Genomic DNA, 19,781 nt, shown 5'->3' with positions numbered 1-19,781 from the left:
TTCCCAACCCGTCACTCGCTAGTTAAATCAAATTCCGCACAAGCCATCGCCTTCCTGAGGGGTTGGTGCATCCGCATTCGGAAAGTCAGCCATCATGCATCATGCATCATGGAGGACGTCGCCGATTCATTTTTTCTTCCGAATAGGCAAGACCATACTAGGATAGTAGCGAAGGAAAAAAGAATAAGTTAGATCCTTACCGACACAGCGCAAAAGGCTGATCTACAGAGGAGAACACATCAGCAAATCGGCAATTTGCTTTTTACCTTTTGTCGCTTTTCGGCCATTTTGCAAATTTGATACATGTGCAAAAGCCAGGCAAAAGTCAAAATAATAAAATGGTCTTTTCAACATTAGGTACATCTAGTAGTAACGTCTGTAACCTTCAGTTTTTTTTCCAGATTTTTGCTTTTTCCAGTTTTTCAAGGCATCTGCAGGAGGCCAGCTTTTTTCAGATCCGGGCCCAAAACGTGGCAACAAATTTTTTGCCGCTTTTTGCTGCTTTTTATCGCTTTTTATCGCTTTTTTAGCTTGTACAAGCGAAAAAAAGCTAATTGCCAAACTTCTGATGCAATTAGTCTTGAGAAAGTATGAAAAGTTAATACCCGAATCAGAAAGATATCGATTCAGGCATTTTTCCGTTGCATCATCTTCATTTAGCTCCACGGCAGGACGACTCTCCTTCTGCTTAGCGAAAATATGTTTGTGCAGAGCTGTTCCGTAATAATCACAATCACGGATTACCGAGCGGTAAAAAGTCCATCAAGAAGCCCCAGGAAACCCAAGCAGCAGCAAGCTAGCGGAACTTGCTGTTATCATTGCATATGTCTGCGTGCTGGGGAGGGAGATGTATTTTGGGATGAAAGAGTGGTTTGCGAGAACGGCTGCGGGGGTGTGCGGCGCGCTCAGCGGCATTGATGATCCCGACCCTGCCGAGAATGCCGTCTCCCAACTGTTTAAACTCCGCCAGATCCGGGTCGATGAATACTGGATTCGTGCTCGGTCGACCTTGCCGTTACATTTATTCATTCTCTTCCCCAAGCTAGGCTGCAAGTGACTTCAAGAAGTCTGCCATTTATATTTCTGTGCTATTCGGAAATCACTGCTTTCACAATCTACATGACTGTACAAAGGAGAATATACACGAGATGCCTCGTGTCAATTTATTCTTAAGCCAGACAGTTGGGCGTTCAATGATTGATACACTGCCTTCTTTCGTTCTATCTCCTGCGTCTTAATGTCCAAACGCTCGCTGCATGTTCCCCGGTTCTTGCGCTTTGGACGGTCACGTTCACAGGAGCCGCTCCAAGCAGAGTGCAGCAATGCGACTGGCGTAACCTCTGTTCCCTCCTCGGAAGTTGGTACATCGCAGCAAAATATGATAGTTCCCCCATCGACACCCTGTCTCGATCCTCATGATCAATTAGCTCAAGGCGGTCCCGATGCTGCTCAAAGCATTTCCAGTGGTTTCGCTAACCAACTCACCTATCCAGTGCCGTCGCCATCACCAATGCATTCCGCGTCGTCATACCAAATGACAGACTTTAGTCCACCTCAGAACCAAGAGCAATCGAATGTTCCTCAGTGGGCACCTGCGAGAGGCCCGCAACCACTCTCGCCTTCTCAGCAACTGATTGTGAGATTCCCTGCCAGTGGTTTGACTTTTTACTGAAAGTTACTGAGATGTTCCTAGTCCCCTCTGCAGCCTCATTTACCACAATCACATGACGGAAATCCAGGCCCGTGGAATGCTGTTCTGAACATTCATGAATCAAGAAACGTATCTGTCCCAGGATCTGGAAATTATGGTGAGAAAACATGTCCATCGCCTATCTACACATCATATCATATCAACAACAACTACTCCTCCCAGTCAATTACACAAACACCCTCGTCAACACATCGAACAAGTGTACGAGTAATCTCAACTCATACCCTACTTTCACTGATGCTGCTTAGTCATGGCAGAGCTTCTGGAGAAAACAATACCTGGCGCAGCCTTCGATTCATCCGCTCGTGATCCACCTCCGCGATGTCATCCTGGAACACGCTTAGCCATCTTGGAAAGGTGCTTAGAGTTCATTGCCAACGCAATTGCCGAGAAAAAAGTGCGCTGGGTGGTCGGTGCAGCTGGAGTCGGAAAGTCGGCCATCATGCAGCACGTCGCCGATTCACATTTTGTTTCCGACTCACCGGGAGCTTCAATCTTCTTTTCTATCAACGGACGCAACGATGGAACCAGAGCGATTATAACACTTGCCTATCAGCTCGCTGCCAAGTGTAAGCCTTATCGCGTACTCATCGAGTCCGAGATTACTCGCGACCCATCTATTCTGCAATCATCTTTGTCAGTACAGTTTAAGAAGTTTCTTATTGAACCCTTTATCCACCACCCCGAACTTAACTCTCTTGGTCATGTCTTGATCATTGTCGACGGCCTTGATGAATGCGATAAGTCACACACTCAACGAGAGCTTCTCCGGCTCATCTCTGACCTCTGCTCCACATATCCGTCCTCGCCCATTGTATGGATAATTGCCAGTCGTCCGGAGCCCCACATCACGTCCTTTTTTGCTCAAAACCATGTGAAAGCGGTCTACGAGAAGGAGGAAATTCTGGTTGACTCTGACGAAGCTCGCCGTGATGTCGAAAAATATCTTCGCAACGAACTGACAAGTATTCAAATTGAATTTTCTCTCAATCCTCAGTGGCCTCGAGAGGCGGATTTATGGAAGCTGGCTAGTGCTGCAGGTGGACTGTTTGTGTATGCAGATACGGTCATCAAATACGTTGGCGATCGCACATTTGGAAACCCGACCTCACAGCTCAATGACGTACTAAAGGTCATCGATGCTCATCCACTGCGTGGTGTACCGCGGGAGGAGCACCCGATGGCACGACTTGATGAGCTCTATGCACAGATTCTCTCCAAAATTCCGGAGAAAATCATGGTGAACACGCGAAAGATCTTATTGGGATTGGTTTTGGATTCAAGAAGGCATTGGAGTCGAAGCTTCCTCGTGCTTTGTAATTGGTTGGGTATGACATGTGATGATGCTTATGCTGCTCTTCGCCATCTTCTTTCGGTTTTGACTGTCCCCGAACGCGACAAAGCCCATGAGTTTGTCCTTCAGTGTTTCCATAAATCATTCATCGACTACATATCCGACTTCTCCCGATCTGGGCTTTTCTCCGATATCGAACACGAAGCTCATCATCTCGAAGTTCAATGTACCTTCAGAATCCTCGAGCAGGCTCCTGACGGCATTAATTTTGGTGATAGGGATTATGCCATTTATGATTCCGGCTTCGGCCGGGTAGGAGTCCTAGCACGTGGCCCCGGCACAGGTTGCGATATTTTGCCTTCTTGGCCTGCTGATGAAGAACATGGCAAGAATACGAGGTTGGAAATGTATAAATTGTCCGTCGGAAATGTTGTTGAGGGGATCAGAAATGAAAAATCGGCCTTCTGTACCCAGTTCTGCATTCGTCTCGTGACAGCCCGATGGTGCTTTTATGATTTCGATTATTTTCCGTACGAGGCGTTGGAAAACTTGGTGTTTGCAAGTTTCCTCTTCTGTTCTTCATGTCGTTGTGATGCTGAATAAACTTATGTTTTAGGAGAGATCCAGACGCCATGAGTTCATTGAACATGGCATATTGAAGCAGATACCCGTCAAGGCCTTCCTTTATGCTAATGTCGTATACAGGGCCAGGTTGCAATTTCGTCGCCCCACTACAACAGTGGCAAATCTATCTGATCCGTGGAAGTCATCTTGTAGAGTGAGTAAAATATCTATGCTCTGCAATAAACACAACCGATCTGTGCTTTGTAGCACGAACGAACACATAACCGGGGCCAAAGCAAGGAAGAAAACTGGAGAACCGAATTCAAGATGTCCGATGCCAAATGTCGTTCCTGCTGCCAACGATTGGAAGCACAACTGGAAAAGTGGAAAACTCGATCTCCGGACCATCTTGTCACTGTTCTGTTTACTTCGACTTATACATCTTTTGTGGAATTTCAGTTCGTTGATCCAGATGATGGTGTATCGGAGTGGACATACTGGTTTGTGTATGAAATTGAGGAGGAGGAACGGAGGAAGTTAGGAAGCCCTTTGTAGCAGTTGATCGATCATTATCATTATAATACTATCAGCAAAAGAGTTTTCAAAATAGAAGGGCTTAGAATGACACTACACACGTCCTGAAAGGAGAGCGTTATCTCTCTTTTATGCATACACCTTTGCTCTGGGTTCTTGATTCCACGATTTACGTCTAACCAACCTCTCGGGACACAAATATCAGCTTAAGTACAACAACCCAACTCAACTGGGGAGACGTTATGATACTTCAGGCTTCAAGAATAGAAAATGCAGCATCTTATTTCATATTTCTCTGACCTCCTTTACAGACATAACTCCGATCTCGATATTCTCGACCGTTCTCCCGCATCCATTCCCTGAAGGTGATATATCTAATGACTACAAACGTGAGCACATAACCTTAGACATCATCAAATCTTTTAAGAATTCTGAAACTTACTCTAGATCTCCCTGACAATGTAACTTGGACCTAATAATATCCTGTAAGCTGAGAATTCATTTTATGACAGAAAATGAAAGTCTCACTCCATGCATGGTACTGACATCTCTATTGATCGACTTCTCCGTAAACAACACATTCGTCGACATCCCAAAGCTCGTACGCGCATTCAAAGTCGATAGTAACGCGTTCGTATACAATTTAGATAAAGCAAGGTCCCAGACAAAATTCCTTGGTCCACGAAATCAGGGATGCTTCTTTCGAGTGTATCAACCGGAACTTACAGAGTTGAATTCTATAATAGAATAGATGAATCGGAAGACTTTCCACCATACTTGAAAGGTACTCACAGGTATGAGAAGGAAACATATCACTTCCAAAATCGTGAATATAGCGGTTACGAGGCCGGTTTGGATGGTCATTCTGATAATCTATACCACGCCACCATTAGTCGACGAATACCCGAACTAACAAATGGATGATTCCACAAACTCTGTTAATTGTATCATCAGTTTGAGCGATTCCAGTTCTCCTTTTCGCCTAGAACCAAATGTTCAAGCATCACACAGTCAGCGAAAAGAGCAAGTTGGAAAACTTGATGAAAAGAGCTGACGAGGCTATAGCCTAAGGAAGCGGCGATTATCACATCCGCGATCATGGCAGCGATTAACCAAGTCAAGGCGGGCCAATGTAATTCAGCTTTTCTTGAGAATTCCCGGATATCAACAACGGTATACGCTAGCCATATAGCTCCACCTAGGACGAAAAAGAAAGTCACTGATTGTCATCAATACGGGTGGAACCACGAACCTGTCGATATCAATGAAAATAATCCAATTATGAGGGGGATGTGCCGCTTTTCACTTATAACGATGATTCTCCACGCGATAAACAGTTGTACTGGTGTTGAAGCCGCAACCTATACAAACAAAATGTTAAGCATTAGCGCCCGGTGCCTAATGCTGAGGTTGAGCCCCAGAATTCTTTTCCTTTTTTTTCACCGAAAGGACCGGAACACATCAAAACCGGGTGCGTTTCAGAAGGCGAACAAGGAATTTAGATCTGAGCTTAATAAAGCACGCACCGTCATGAGTGGTTCTATAAGGCGCACCATTTGGAATTAAGTAGTGCGAACATGGACAAAGAGTGGACAATACCTGAAGGTAAAACTACTTGTATCACTACCCAGCCCGTGATAAAGAAATAATCGACTTACGAAGAGGAAAAAATGACATTGCTTCTGATTGACCTAAGAAAAAGGAACGAGGTTACAATGACGATGTTTTTATATGAGAATGAGAGTTGACTCACCGTACTTGAGAATTAGCGGTTCATATACCAATCCTATAATCAATCCCGAGTTTATTGTTTCTACTATGAACAGATAGAAAACCTTTGCAAACGACTTAGGCAAACGATAGCTCGTTGACGCCGTAAGACTTACAAGACATTTCAGCCACCCGTTGTCCCTGTTACAATGGTCAGTTTTCTGGCACTCAGAGAATCTAACAATAACTAGCCCACTTTTTATAAGTCTGAAAGTATATAAGACTCTAATATCAAGCAAGGGTCATGCGATCGACAGCAGAACAGGGAGGTCTGTTATTCGAGGACAGCTATTCCGTACTACTCGACTGCGCACCTGGACTACCAGGACCTAGTTTTCACCATGAATTATCGCTCAAGTCCCCCGAAGAAAAATCCAGATAGAACATACGCCATATAGAATTGCATTGATAAGAGCGCCTTGTCATACCCCTTGTTCTAAGTCTCCGACATGAGTGGTTCAAAAGAATCGACCCACCGATAAGAATCGGTCCAAATCTTCGTAAAGACTTGTGTCAAACTATTTTGATGCTGTCGGTACTTGTAGTAGAGAAGGACTCACAGGAGTGATATTGATGGTGGCATCTCGTAGTTCTAAGCGTTGTATTTGCCACCGCTCGCCTCGAATGGTAGCGGATTCTGGGCTGCCCGGTTACCTGTCAATCACGTACAGATAAAGGCATTAGATTTATAAGAGGAAAACACCGAATTCTTCATCAGGGTAGCCCGTCGCGCTAAGGTTTGCCCAAGAGATATGTCAGGTCCGTCACGGCAATTCAGTTTTCTTTGTTGTCACCATTCAAGTACACAAGCACTTTCCCACCAACCAGGAAAGAGCAACTTGGCGTTCACTTGATGTTCTCACCCCAGATAAGTATCTTGATCTTCAAGATGTTCAGAACTCATGTTCTCGTCAACAAGCCGAGCTACGGTAGTCGATCTTCCATCTTTGGAGCATGTGGGGGTGTCTGGACGATAACGACAGAATAACTGGGGCACGCAGTTACAGCGAAAGGTGAAAAAAAATGTCACTCAGATGCCGTTGCACGCCGCTACCTGGCCCCGGAAGGATAAAGATAACGGATCCATTGGTGCCTTTGACAACATATCAGAAATCCATTGAATTGAATGATAAGTAGTGGGAAGGTCAGCCCATCAGACGGACAAGCAAGAAGATGATTTCGAGCCAGTATGGATATATAGGTACTCACTCACATGTCAGTGTAAAGGCGGAAGCAGTCAGCCCTGATTCAGGGAAGCTCTATGCCCAAACGCCAAACTCTACAAAGAAAAATCGGGATACACTATCACGATTATGTAAGGAAATCAGGGCTTCAGGCAAGAGGTGGGGTGGGAAATTGGTCTGTTTGTTTTTTCAATTGACATCTGAAGATGTAACACGGTTCCTGAACCAGTCCTGGGCTAGTTTGTTACCGGGGCTAAGGGCCAGGTGTCTGCAAGGGTAAGATCTTCAGGGGCGCGCAGCCGTCTCATTAGAAAAGGGACGACTCATTTCTTGGGTGAGTCGAAGTAAGTTACATGCTTGAAATATTAAAGCACAAAATACAATTCTCCTCAAATTCGACCTCATACCTTCCTAAAGAGCGGCACCTTTTGGGTGAAATGACTCCTCATCCTGCATGGTTTCCACGACCTATATAATACGTTGATTCTCATTGAATGACGGGACAAATCAAAGACGTGCCTTTGTTACTGTGATGCCGTACTCAGGGTCATCTATCTGTGATCGTGACCTCTCGTATGACACTCGCGCTAGTTCTAACATATGCGACTGAACGTGGGTACAAGACGTTGCATCAGCGCCGGTGAGACTTTATCACTATTGAACTTACTGGTGGAATGTGGTCTGTACCAGTGTGCTAGAAAACAGTTAGATGCGGATAACAGGACAGAGAATATGGTGAGAGCGCACAGGTCGTCTACTAGCCCCAACCATAGTTGAGAAAGGGCGCGTGTTTGAATGATTACTGCTTGACATTTCCTTCAAAGCAGCCCGGGCATTCAAAGTGGACATTAGGCAATTCGCGTAAATTTTAGTGAGAGCTAAATCCCAGAGGAAGTTCCTGTCTCGGAAATCAGCCCATGCGAAGAGACGTCAAACGAATGATTGGACGCACAAAGCCGTTTTCTATGTCCGTCAAAGAACAAATTCAGAACACACATGTGCTACAACGCCATGAATTGACGTACTCCGAGAGCTAGATGAAACAAATCAACGTCGGGTACTTCTACAAAAAAGGATAGAGCTCACTCATGAAAAATACAACATCCCCGATTGCGAAAAGAGCACTGTTAGAAAGACTCAATTGAAGTTCTAAAAATAATGGGCGTGTCAAAAGACCTACGTTAAGAATCCAGTCTGGACCGTCACTTGGATGAATGATGAGTGACAGTTGCGAAGCAATGTAACCAAGAACCTACTTCGGATTATTTTCGAAATAACGTCGTCTGTCGCGGAAAATCCTGTCTTACGTCTCGACTACGAATCATGTGCAAACCATGATCAATACAGTGGTACGAGGATAGGGTCCATAGCATCGGGATAACTCACCAAGTTTAATACAAGCGTTAAAGTGATAAGAACATCGGCGACGCATGCTGAGAGAAACCATACAAGAGCCGACCAGTGAAGTTCGGGTTTGCGGCTGAAAGATTTGATCATTATGATCTTAACAGTTGTCCATATACCGCCAGCTTTAAGGAGGGGTAAAGTTAGCGATTGCAGATGAAAAGAGCTCAGCGGACGTACCAAAAGAAACGAATGATAGTAGCGAAACGATAACAGGAATGACCGTCATTTTCGTGAGACGAAAAATTCTCCAGGCGAAAAATAGCTGGATAGGCATAGAGATCGCAACCTAACACCAGTCAGGACCTCAATACACCAGCCATGAGAGACCAGGCTTACAATTGTAACCGGTTCTACAGGCAAGTGGAATAGATATAAGCATTTCATCGCTGACAAACGAGGATGAGGTTATACAGACCGGCAGCGAACACTGAATCCAACAAAGGTTATTGATTAAAGATATGATTAAGTTAAGAGGCTTTACTCACTGACTGGGAATGAGAGCAGCTGTTGCCCTGTTGGGAGCCTAAATATCCATTCGCCAAAGAAAGCATGAAACGACGGACCATATTCCAATATGAGAGGCTGATACATCATCGCCATATCTATTCCCGTGTTTGCGGTCTCGATGATAAAGAGATAGACGACCTAGGTATATTGAGCCATAGTATCCCTTGGGGTTTGCTTGAAGCTCACCAAAGCCTTGATCCAACGTGCATCACTGTTTAATGATTAAGTCGTTGCTCGAACATTCTCGCAGAGACATCATACTTCTTGTAAAGCTGGTAGTACGAAAACGTCTGTTGAAACGCGGATTTAGATAAGCGTTGGATTTCATAAACACATTGCCGAAGTACCTGAGCTACTAGAATCTAGGAATGAGCGTCAATCTCTGCCATTGTCCCAGGAAGTCATCATACGCACCCCATATAATATCATATTCGCGAAGACTCCAAGCAGCATCGGCCCATACCTAATCCTATGTTTGACATAGCCCAGCCATACGATAGAAGACTTACGATAGTTGCACATCAGGTGGAGGAAGGAACGTTGCAGATGGCGAAGGAGCCGACGTCACTGAAGTAGACATCGTATGCGAAGAGACGAGACCGAAGTTGCCAAAGGCAAGATAAGAGAGGGTGATGGTCACGAAACGAAACGACGAAGGGGGGGAGAAGGAATCTTTCGATCACAGAACCGGAGCTCTTTATCGGCTGTCAAGAGGGATAAAGTGGCACCCCGGAAACTAAAAATGTCCGAGGCGCACCTTGACCGAAGGTGAAGTATCCACAGAAGTCCCACTGCAATATAATCAACGTCTCATCCCAGGACCTTCATCACTCACATCAGCTTGCGAATCCCTGCCGCCACGACGAGGAACTTGGCAGGCTTCTTCGTACTAAGCTCACCACGAATGCCGCACCAAATCTTGGCTCATGCATGGGGCTATGATCCGTGGGACTCTGCAAACGCGTGGTGATGGTGATACGCGTGGTGATATGGGGAAATTTGGTCACAGAAGCAGAAATAATGGCCGGTCTGGATTACTTAAGTATGCCCAATTCACATGTCTATCGGTTCAGGGTCGCAACAAAATTCTCAGCTCACAAAACCTAGCGACCGTAGAAATCACCAGTCAGCACTTACCGTACAGGTGGATATGTACTCATTTTGTTCAAAGGACGGCTATATGTGACAACGAGACGAGCTCCTGATGGATATCAAAAGAATGGCATGAGTGTTTGAGAACGGTGTTTGAGTATCATTCGAGCCGGTTTGCTGAATGACCCTAACAACGACAAGAACTGTAACGTGCGTAACAGCAGACCTTGTGATGCATTTGCAAACATTCTGAGGTGTAATTGTGTTGAGCGTCGGCAAAATGGAAGGCGGCGGAATCGCACACGGCACAACAAGTATAAGCTGCATAAACTGTTTGACAAGTCACCGGCACCGATGATTGATCGACGAAATTTTCGAAATCACACGGTACCCACGGCACGTCACTCTATGTAGAAGTTAGGGGATGTGAAAACATTAAGGAACACTGGAGTAGCGCTGGTCAAAGTATAAGGAATAAAACAGGTACAACTTGAAAGTACAGTCCTTGACCTTAAGTTCAAGCCTCTTACAGCGCCTCTATCATAGCTCTATCATAGCCGGAAGGCTGCCACCTGTGGCATAGCATCACTCTATCCCGGCTGTAGCGGAGGGAAAAAGTATGGAGTGGCGTTTGAGGATATTTAGCAGACATGTATATCAGAAAATTGAAAGGGAGAATGGTAAGACTTCCGTTTCAAGGCTCGGTGGTGCAATTCCAGATTTATCGGTTTCCGCAGGGTTTCCGCTGGCTAGTACTCATACACTGGGAGCATTTTTGTCAAGGTCTGTGGGTTCGCTATTAACTACCCCACCGAGCCAACAAGACGGTAGGATGATTGAATCATTCTTATCTATTGAATCCAATCAAGGCATCAGACGATTAGTTCTTGATCATTGTCGAATCGTTTGACCGACGTTTGTCAAATTCATATTGCATAACGTGTCTTTCTCATGTTCAGAATCATACTATTCCGGTATCTTAATAGGATTCTATAAGGATGATTAATTAATCTTTCAATAATCCATCCGCCTTACTGGCTCAGTGGCGCAGCGTATTCCGCTAGTCCTATATGAGAGGAGTCAATTGCGCTATACGCTCCGCCTCAGGAGGTGGCGTTGGAAGCGCAAGGCGAACTTGAAAACCTTACGTACGTGGGAATTGCGGGGGGGAAACCGGCTCACTGGCAGCCCGACTCGAACTTCGCACGGTCTAGAAGGTTGTATAATACGGTATCAACCCCTTTGAAAAACAAGCCATTAGTTCGTACTGAAAGATATCAGAAATTGACAAGTTTCCTCGTGACGAAGGATCATAGAGACCTCCTAATATGCATGTGGCTGTGTTGGCGCATGTACTCTATGAACTGGGTATTTTAAAGTATTATTCAATTGAATGAGTAGAGTCTTTTGCTAAGTCGTTGCATGGAAATGAACTAGGAGTATAAGAAAGGCAAGGATAGATGCCACGGAAGAACTTTCGTTCACCGTACGCCCCTGGTCGCCGCCCCGATCACTGCATGAAAATCTTCATATCAAACCAAGCAACTTTCAAGCACTTTAGCATGATTCATAAACTATGGCCGTAAAACAGGCAAGTTTCCTTCCTATCTACTAAAAAGCTGCGATAGCAGCAGCAAAGGCAGCATCAATCTCATTCCTGATAGCATTGGCTTCATCAAGTAAATCAGCCTAGGAAAAACGTAATGCTTAGCGAAAGACTGAGAAACCGCAGCGCAGGATGACTTACAGGAGTAGATGCAATAAGAGCATCCTCAAGGTTAGAAGTACTCCCGGCAAGATTGTTAAGATCACCCCTGGCGATGCTGATACCACCGAGGGGGACAGACTCGAAATCGGACTTCTTGGCTACGATTGTCGTGAGCGAATCTTCAATAATGGGTGCTATCCCAGTGATAGCATCAAGAATGCTTTGAGCATCAGCTTCAGAAATGGGAGTTGGAACATCCTTGCTCGTGTCAATGAAACGGATTACAGCAATAACACTGATAGTGCAAAACAAGCTCACCTGTACATCGCTAGTCGTGTCATCAGTGGCGGATTGAACACTGGTAGCAGCGTTATGGATGGCCTAATAATCGCTTAATCAAGTACAGATTTTCTCATCAGAATGGAAAACTAACCAAGGCATCTAATATGCCACCCGAAAAGCTATGGAGGTCACTATCCAAGGTGTTCAGACGAGTCCTGAGGGTATTGATATCGTTCAAAACATCTTGAGTGGTTGCTCCGAAGACAAGAGTGAACGCGGAACCAAGAAAGATAAGAGACTTGAGTTGCATAGTTGGCTGACGGTTCTTGGTTCAATTTTCTCAGTTTTTATACTAATTCGTAGAGCCTTGGGAACGAAGGTCGGTAGAAAGTCTGTGATTATTGGATTTGAGGCAAGTAGGAGAACGTTAGGAATTGCCGAGTTCTTCTACCCAGAAATGCAGCGTTGAGAAAGTGCGCAAGATCAGGTGAGCCTTGGCGAAGTAGGTCATTGGTAGTCGAACTTCAACCACGAGGAAATACCTGCGAACGAGAAGATTTCTTATGTGCAAAAGGAATGTCTGGACCTGAATATAGATGCTTATTACTCGGAATAACAGAAACTCTCATCGCCCTTCATCATTCGGAAGGCGAAGCAGAGAATGAACGGCTGCAATGATACATGTGATAGTGAGAGCGCCCATGTTTGAATTGCGAGATAGATATACGCAGCTTAATTGGGTGACCTAACGCGACGTTGTGTTCTAGCCTTGCTGCTGCGTCTCTCCAATTGCTTTTACAACTAGACATTTGTTTTCTGAATAATGGTTATTGGGCTCTGACGAGGGATCAAACCAGACGTGGGTGCTTCGCGTCATCCATGTGACAAGAAGTGCGAGAAGCCTGCTGCTCTGCGTTCGTCGTCAAATTTGTGGCAGGCTCGGGTGCAATGCAGCACAAAAACGCTTACCTCGCACGCTCATAAATCAAAACCGAAGGTCTCTCAAAATTTGTGTCACCTGGCTAAGATTGACGATCCACATCTTCAAAAGCGGGGCGAGTCTGATGCTGCAGCATTGTAGACGCGTAAGTTTACACCAGAATGTCGGAGAAATCACCAATCTCACATAGATTGAAACCCAAGTCTAAGTTAAACATGTTCTCTCAGTATAATCCTGCGCAACCTCTGAAACTCTCAAGCATCCTGATGCTTCAGTCAGGTGCAACACATAGAATTTCATCGTGTAGTAGGAAGTTCAACCAATTAACTGCGGCATTGATAGCGCCGATGACCGACATTTGGATCAATAGAGCAGATTCGTAGCATAGCAATTACACTTGGTGAATGTCATTAAAGTCGTTGAAACGTTGACAAGTGGCAAACACGACGGGAGCACCGCGGAGACAAATAAACCATAATTCTCGTGATCTCCCGTCAATCGGAGATTCAATTGAAATGCCGATTGATCTCTCGCCATGGGCTGATTCGGTTGCGGACCCTTTTGACGCACGGTTCTCTCATATATTTGTCTGCTATTCAGATCTTCAAAAACTTTATTCCGGTGCTTCTGAATTGTTTTGTTGTACGAAACAGTGCTACTTGTACAATGCGATGAAATCTTCGACCATCCTTTAACCACCCATTAAATTTGTTTCGATTACTCTATAAAACAGAGACAATAGGATGAACCTGATGCCAATTATCTACGCGCTCCAAGATATCCTTCCCGGTTGCCAATCGGGGAGTGACTAGGGTTTCATCTGGCAAACATATCCGGTTAGTCTGGTCTCTGATACAACGACCCTGATGAATATAATCTTGCACTTTGGGACAATAACGAATGAGATGAGTCGGATTGGAACAGGCCTTACATCCAGCTGATGGTTGTGGATACGATGACTGATTTTGTTGGGGCTGAGACTCGGAGACTTCCTCGGTAGGTGACGAAGCCGCGAGTTTCTCAGTGGGCTCAGGAGGCGCTGGACGGTATGGATAGGAAGGCTGAGTGCTGGATTGTAGGGTGATAGTCGGAAATGCAAGGGGGATCCGAGTGCGAACCATTGGAAGGATACACTCGGCCACTTCCTTGATTTCTGCGACTGTCCAAAATTGATCAGGAGGGTGAGGCGAATTCAGGTGAGCCTTCAATTGGTTGCGGAAGTCGATGTGGAACCCGTCGAGGAAAAGCTTGCTATGTTCACGTTGGGAGATAACTTCTTTATCGAGGAGAAAGTCGGCAATTGTAATGAAATGGCGATAGTACTTGCCGAATTGCAATAGATCGCACATGGGAATGGCGGCCTGATTTTCAACGAGATTTTCGAGATTGGTGGCTCTGTACCAATCATGATCGCTTGATCCGGGATACAACGACATGATACCCGCCTTGAAGTCCAGCCAGTCTCCTCCGCCCGTGGTTGATGCATAACCTCTCCATAACTCCCTTTCTGAACTATCCAGGTAACGGATCGCATGCCTGATGAGTTCTTGAGACCTCAAACCACGTTCTTGGCCAAGAAGTTCGATCTCGTCGAGGTAGTGCTCCAACGAGCGAGGCTCACCATCAAACCTAGGAGCCGCAGGATCAAATGCACCAGGCATATAACGAGCAGGAAGCACAGGATAGTAAGAGTGTTGTGCCGGAAGCTCGGAATCATTCGGAAGTGATTGTGGAGGATTTACGGGACTCGCTATTCGGGGCAGTACCTGAAGCTGGGAACATGACGCCTGAGGTTGTGTTGGTGACGTTAACCATGGGGCTTGCGCAGGTGGAACCCGTAGAGCTGGCTGTGGCGTGCATTGATTATGAGCTGACGATTGCTGGCTGGCCGTTTGGGATCGTGGTGGAGCGGTGTTGGCAGTTAGGTTACTCTGACCCCACTGGGCTAAGCCACCATCCAGTGACATAGTCATTGGCAATGTAGATGATCTAGGTGAAAGAGCTGTTTCTTGGCTCGGGACCGAAGAATGCGAATGCGGTGGCGTACAGTTGACAAACGCGCCCTCGGTTGATGATGTCAAGGGCGAGACTTGCGAAAGAAGTTCGGGATCGTAAAAGGATACAGAACGTTTGGAGAGTTAATATAAGGGGGAGGAGCCAAGAGTGACTGAGAGTTGTTGAAAGGTGAGGCGAGAATCGAGAATAATAGGTAGGACGAGGGGGTGAGGAATAATTCCGGTGCTCAGAGCGGATGGACTTGAACGACTAAGCTAGGGTGATAAGCGCCACCAATCTTTCTCTCCACAGCGGGCAGCATTTATACGAACGAAAGGCGAGAGGGCTCCCTTGAGGCTACTGAGTTTGGAATCCCAACTTGGAATGGTGCACGATAGATTCAGAAACAGGGTTGATTATGTTCCGTAACCTACCATGACGACATAAGCGATAAGAGATAATAATCGCATGGGCAAGGTTCCTCGATGCTGCAAGCAACTGGTCAACACTTGCATTGATATGGGGGCTAAAGTTTGCTACCGAGCGAGGATCCCAAGCCCACCAGGATTCTTTATGTTTTGGACTCAAGACTTGTTGAAGTAATTTTATATCTCAAGATCAAACGCCGAGGGAAGCCAAGGGCAATCTAAAACATGGAGCAGATACAAGGATAGATAAGCTGAACCAAAGGGAACCCACTACGCCAAGAGAGGAGAGGGTCGATTCCAAGGTGTGTGAAAAGAATTTTGAACGTGCTACAGCGATTGTGCTGCACTTCGTTTCTTCAACATTATATCTATATATGAATCAATACCTGATCATTGCATAGCCTGAGCCTGACTAACGTAGAGCTGAAGCTCACTCACCGGAGATTACTGTAGAGACCCGACCACCATCTCTTACAACCGACAATCCTCCCACCTCGCCGATAGGATACGTAGCCAAACAAGACTAGCGTGCTCCTCTAAGCACGCAAGTCTCCACCGGAGATGAATATCCATAGAATTTTTATTCTCGCTGCCACTCCAGCCTACCATTTTCGAAAGCTCAACGGCTGCCGTTCGGACCGTTATTCAATTTCTTCATGAAATCGAAATCGAGACAGCACGTTCAGGCAACTTGAAGGTAGAAGATTTCTCTTCCCTGTCAAATCGTCGCTTGGGACTCGACGCCTGGACCTTTCTACTCGACGCCCGGATCTTTTATTTTCTATATAATACACCCATGTCCTAGTAAAAAAGTTAGTGAATTCGACTCTTGTTCTCTCTATCAGTTTCATACAGCACCAAGTTAAGTCCCTCGAACCTTTGTATCGTATCGCCTCGTCACTCTCTCTCATCGTTAACTTCTGTCTCTTGCCCGTTCCCTATTCCCCTTTTACGCGATTGTATCCTCCAGACATTCCTCCATCTTCAACTTACCCTACCCTTATCCTACACCCATCTTTCCGGTTTAGAAGCCTCGAGGTCGTTTCCCCGACCTTTGTTGAACAGGTCGAACTACGACGATTCTGAATTAAGGATAGAAAAAACCTATGAGGTCAGGCATTGTTATGTTCTATTGGCATGGTATTCATTCTTTCCAATTTGTTATCCAACCACTAGCACTCGGCGACGCGCATTCGAAGGCAAATTACGGTATATCATCAACCAATGAGTCCGTGGTTCCTACCGCCACGCTAACCATCGCGCGGTTCGTCTTCGGTTTTTCACCTCTGACGTATAACTCGCTTTCATGGTCCTGGTTTTGAGACCAGGGTCTGATAAGTATCAAATTAAAGGCAATTCCGATAATTTGAGCTTCCTGCTTAACATAATAAGAAAGTAATCGGTCCTAAAGTCGAGTGACTTACTGCTAGACATGTAATGTCAATTGCGACGCTCACTGGGCAGATAAGACTGATAAAGGCACTCAAAGATGACACGGTGTACATCATTGCGGACTCGACGACTATACGTTTGGCAAGTTGCATTCGATCTCGTTGCGGTAGATCCTGTAAAGAACATATGGAGGGCGGTCTCCAACCCTGTTGCACGGAACAAATTCTCCCTACAATCGATCCTGAAAAATTGTATATGGCTTTGAATGGTATATTTCCGAAATAAGTGGCTTACCCGTACAGTAAACATTCACTATGATTGTGCAAGTCCAGAACGCCGCGATGGCTGCATAAAACTTTCCCCCTGGGTCCAGTAAGGTCCGATATAAACAATAGCTAGCGTAGCCACTAGAACACAGACATCCTACCCAAAGAACCAGGGGTAAGAGTATGACAAAGAAAGTCTTATTCCAGATGACCCAGCACCTGAAGAGCTTGATTCACCAGCCCAATTGTCAGATTTTCCCTAAACGCATTCCTTCAACATCTTACCAAGACACTATCAGCAATAATCGTCTCAAGCACCAACAGGAGAGCCTACGAACGACCGGACATTAATGCTCACAGCCGGGGAAAAAAGAATATAGGAGGGCATACTTGTGCAACCATGATCCTACTGCGCTCCATCTGAAAGTCCCCTGGACGAGACTGTGGCAAATCCCGCATTTCAAGAGCAACTTGAAGTGCCAAGTACGTCGTGGAGGCCATAAAGAGTAAGATAACAACCGCTGTCATAGGGAGATTAATGTCCCGACTGCGTTTCCAGTGGCTTCTCTCTCTGAAAAGACGCTCGAGACTTAACCAAACCGTAACCGAGTTCAGACCATATAATATGGATCCAATCACGAGCGCCAGTGATCGGCCCCCGGGAGGAGCATAATCCATGGTTGAAGATAGAGACATGATGGCGAAAATCGGAAGAGACCAGTTCTGGGTTTACGAACACTATATAAAGCCAGTGGAGCCATATTAATCGTCCAATTGGCCGGACTGTATTGAACGGCAGAACATCAAACATGCCCTAATAAACAGATATAACGCATGCTGACATCTTGTCAGTGGTTTAACAAAGCCTAATAACGCCGACCCCAACTTTGCCCTATCCAGACGGATTCGGCTTATACCTCTCCGGTTCAGCTTCATCCAGCCCACTCGAAAAAGGTGGTTAAGAAGTCGTCATGACTTATTGAATGATGCTTGCAGAGGGGTTGGAAGAGGAAACGTCTCAAAAAAAGTCGGCTGCAGTTGCCATTATTTCAAGCTCCGCTCAAGCCGAGTATGGACCCTTAAGTAGTATCAATCCGGAGACGCTGAATGACCCTAAACAACACAACGACCCTGGTGGCATCGACGGTTAGTGGTATAAGTCAAGAGAAAGTCAGATAAGCCAATGAGCGTAGCCGTGTTGCAATGACAACTTCAACGCACGACATACGATTCAACGTCGTGGTGCGTTTTGATTTACCAGGCATTACAGTGTAATATATCGAAATAACAACGCACCTTAAACGTTTAAACCTTAAAGCACCCTTCGAATTCGGATTCGGAAGTGACATTCACGATGGGAAGATCTGCCTTGTCTAACACTGTCCATTAATTTCCTGCATCTAGAATGCACCACAACTGAACCGGTGTAGAGACGATGGATTGGTCACGGTCAATCCGGTCGATCACCATCTCTTACCACCGACGGTCCTTTCCCTCGCCGACAGAGTACGCAACCAAGTAAATCGGACTAGCGCGCTCCACTAAGCACGCAATTTTCCACCAAAGGTCACTCACTATCCATGAAGTTTCAGAAAGACACGTCCTCGTTGCCACTCCAGCCACGGCCCACCATTTTCAAAGTTCGGCGGCTGCCGTCCGGTGGCACCGTCATTCAAATTTTTCACGAAATCGAGGTCGGGATCGTGCATTCACACAACTTGAATACAGAAAATTTAGTTGGACCATTCTATTCGGTGCCTGGAATTTCTTTGGTTCCTATAAATTACAGTTATATTTTAGTTAGAAAGTTAGTATATATGACCCCGTTTTTCCCTAAGAGTCTGAAGCACGCACTGTTTCAGCCTCTCAGACTCTGAAATTCCATCTCGTCTCACTCGTCTTCATCTTCCGTCTCACTCGTACTTTGCGCCCTTCATTGGCACCATCAGATCGTTGCGTCGTCGACTCGTTCCCCCACCTTCAAGCCTTGCCATAGCCTATACGCCCTCTCCTGGTTTTGAAGCATCGAGGTGGTTTCACCGGCCCCACGTATTTGTTGAACTGGTAGAATTCGCCTTCTTCACCAGTTGGTTACTTCACAAGATGGGTCAAGGCCGATGCCAGTTTTCATACATGGCGATCGAGCCGTCGAGTTGCCTGAACCATCTTGTAAATGGCAATGGCGTCTTCGAGGTCATTTAATGGGAAGCGTCGAAGTGGTATTTATCATACCGGGCCCGGCATCTCAACCTATATGACATTGCTAGGAGGAAACAGTATGGGAATGTTCATGAAATCGATGTCAGAAAGGCAGGAAAAGGAAACAAATATGTCCGAAGTATTCTGGACCTTTTGGAAAACCTTAATCAGTAGGTAAAAAGGCTCGACTTGTTCATATGTACCGTACTGGGTGAGTGAAAAAGAGAAGAATTCGAAATAGCCTTGCGAAATAAATAACTTTTATCTAGTCATTTGATTAGGCCTCGTGAAAAAGTTCCAGCGACCGCTAGCGTCTTTCTCAGTTCGCGCATGAGTGGTGTGAAGGGATTGTACTTACATAGTCGGCTTCGAGAAGAATAGAATCCATCCAGCTGATGAGGTGATGACACGTGTGCTGGCAGTGGATCAATTAAAGCCTCAATGTGGGACTTCAAGTCTCCAATTGAATTCGGGATAATCCTCCCAAGTCGTACTAATTCTTGCTTGC

At 45.7% G+C, this 19,781-nt stretch overlaps 6 protein-coding genes across 6 annotated transcripts; 1 reads left to right on the top strand and 5 right to left on the bottom strand.

Annotated features, from left to right (window-relative positions):
- Positions 1-1,237: 1,237 nt before the first annotated feature.
- On the top strand, positions 1,238-4,135 carry AGABI2DRAFT_180177 (hypothetical protein; the record flags this gene model as incomplete). The annotated part of the gene is made up of 6 exons (XM_006464007.1): positions 1,238-1,636; positions 1,694-1,808; positions 1,874-1,912; positions 1,960-3,557; positions 3,622-3,783; positions 3,837-4,135. The coding sequence occupies 6 exons, from the start codon at positions 1,238-1,240 to the stop codon at positions 4,122-4,124; spliced, it is 2,601 nt and encodes an 866-aa protein (XP_006464070.1). The 3' UTR covers positions 4,125-4,135.
- Positions 4,136-4,278: 143 nt separating this feature from the next.
- AGABI2DRAFT_145210 (hypothetical protein) lies at positions 4,279-5,996 on the bottom strand (the record flags this gene model as incomplete). The annotated part of the gene is made up of 13 exons (XM_006464006.1): positions 4,279-4,332; positions 4,404-4,484; positions 4,546-4,575; positions 4,650-4,776; positions 4,830-4,840; positions 4,896-4,976; positions 5,038-5,085; positions 5,159-5,301; positions 5,356-5,464; positions 5,630-5,643; positions 5,762-5,794; positions 5,857-5,919; positions 5,990-5,996. The coding sequence occupies 13 exons, from the start codon at positions 5,994-5,996 to the stop codon at positions 4,279-4,281; spliced, it is 801 nt and encodes a 266-aa protein (XP_006464069.1).
- A 1,339-nt stretch (positions 5,997-7,335) lies between these two features.
- AGABI2DRAFT_194660 (hypothetical protein) lies at positions 7,336-9,625 on the bottom strand. The gene is made up of 20 exons (XM_006464005.1): positions 9,481-9,625; positions 9,386-9,434; positions 9,319-9,333; positions 9,233-9,261; positions 9,158-9,182; positions 9,028-9,109; positions 8,950-8,976; positions 8,880-8,891; positions 8,801-8,814; positions 8,642-8,750; positions 8,444-8,586; positions 8,314-8,371; positions 8,238-8,262; positions 8,144-8,181; positions 8,083-8,090; positions 8,010-8,020; positions 7,805-7,955; positions 7,725-7,751; positions 7,577-7,663; positions 7,336-7,525 (listed from the first exon to the last, which is right to left on the bottom strand). The coding sequence occupies exons 1-20, from the start codon at positions 9,549-9,551 to the stop codon at positions 7,469-7,471; spliced, it is 1,038 nt and encodes a 345-aa protein (XP_006464068.1). The 5' UTR covers positions 9,552-9,625; the 3' UTR covers positions 7,336-7,468.
- Positions 9,626-11,411: 1,786 nt separating this feature from the next.
- AGABI2DRAFT_180174 (hypothetical protein) lies at positions 11,412-12,366 on the bottom strand. The gene is made up of 4 exons (XM_006464004.1): positions 12,205-12,366; positions 12,090-12,152; positions 11,811-12,029; positions 11,412-11,752 (listed from the first exon to the last, which is right to left on the bottom strand). Exons 1-4 carry the CDS (start codon positions 12,361-12,363, stop codon positions 11,675-11,677), a joined length of 519 nt encoding a protein of 172 aa, XP_006464067.1. The 5' UTR covers positions 12,364-12,366; the 3' UTR covers positions 11,412-11,674.
- A 1,328-nt stretch (positions 12,367-13,694) lies between these two features.
- AGABI2DRAFT_194659 (hypothetical protein) lies at positions 13,695-14,547 on the bottom strand. The gene has a single exon (XM_006464003.1). The coding sequence runs from the start codon at positions 14,427-14,429 to the stop codon at positions 13,716-13,718; it is 714 nt and encodes a 237-aa protein (XP_006464066.1). The 5' UTR covers positions 14,430-14,547; the 3' UTR covers positions 13,695-13,715.
- Positions 14,548-16,620: 2,073 nt separating this feature from the next.
- Positions 16,621-17,770, bottom strand: AGABI2DRAFT_120860 (hypothetical protein; the record flags this gene model as incomplete). The annotated part of the gene is made up of 6 exons (XM_006464002.1): positions 16,621-16,791; positions 16,841-17,049; positions 17,103-17,171; positions 17,229-17,301; positions 17,360-17,404; positions 17,465-17,770. The coding sequence occupies 6 exons, from the start codon at positions 17,768-17,770 to the stop codon at positions 16,621-16,623; spliced, it is 873 nt and encodes a 290-aa protein (XP_006464065.1).
- Positions 17,771-19,781: the final 2,011 nt, after the last annotated feature.

The sequence above is a fragment of the Agaricus bisporus genome, assembly GCF_000300575.1.
Source record: "Agaricus bisporus var. bisporus H97 unplaced genomic scaffold AGABI2scaffold_9, whole genome shotgun sequence".
NCBI classification, from domain to species: domain Eukaryota; kingdom Fungi; phylum Basidiomycota; class Agaricomycetes; order Agaricales; family Agaricaceae; genus Agaricus; species Agaricus bisporus.
Note: the sequence above shows the minus strand (reverse complement) of the source record. Positions and strands in the feature narration are given on the sequence as shown.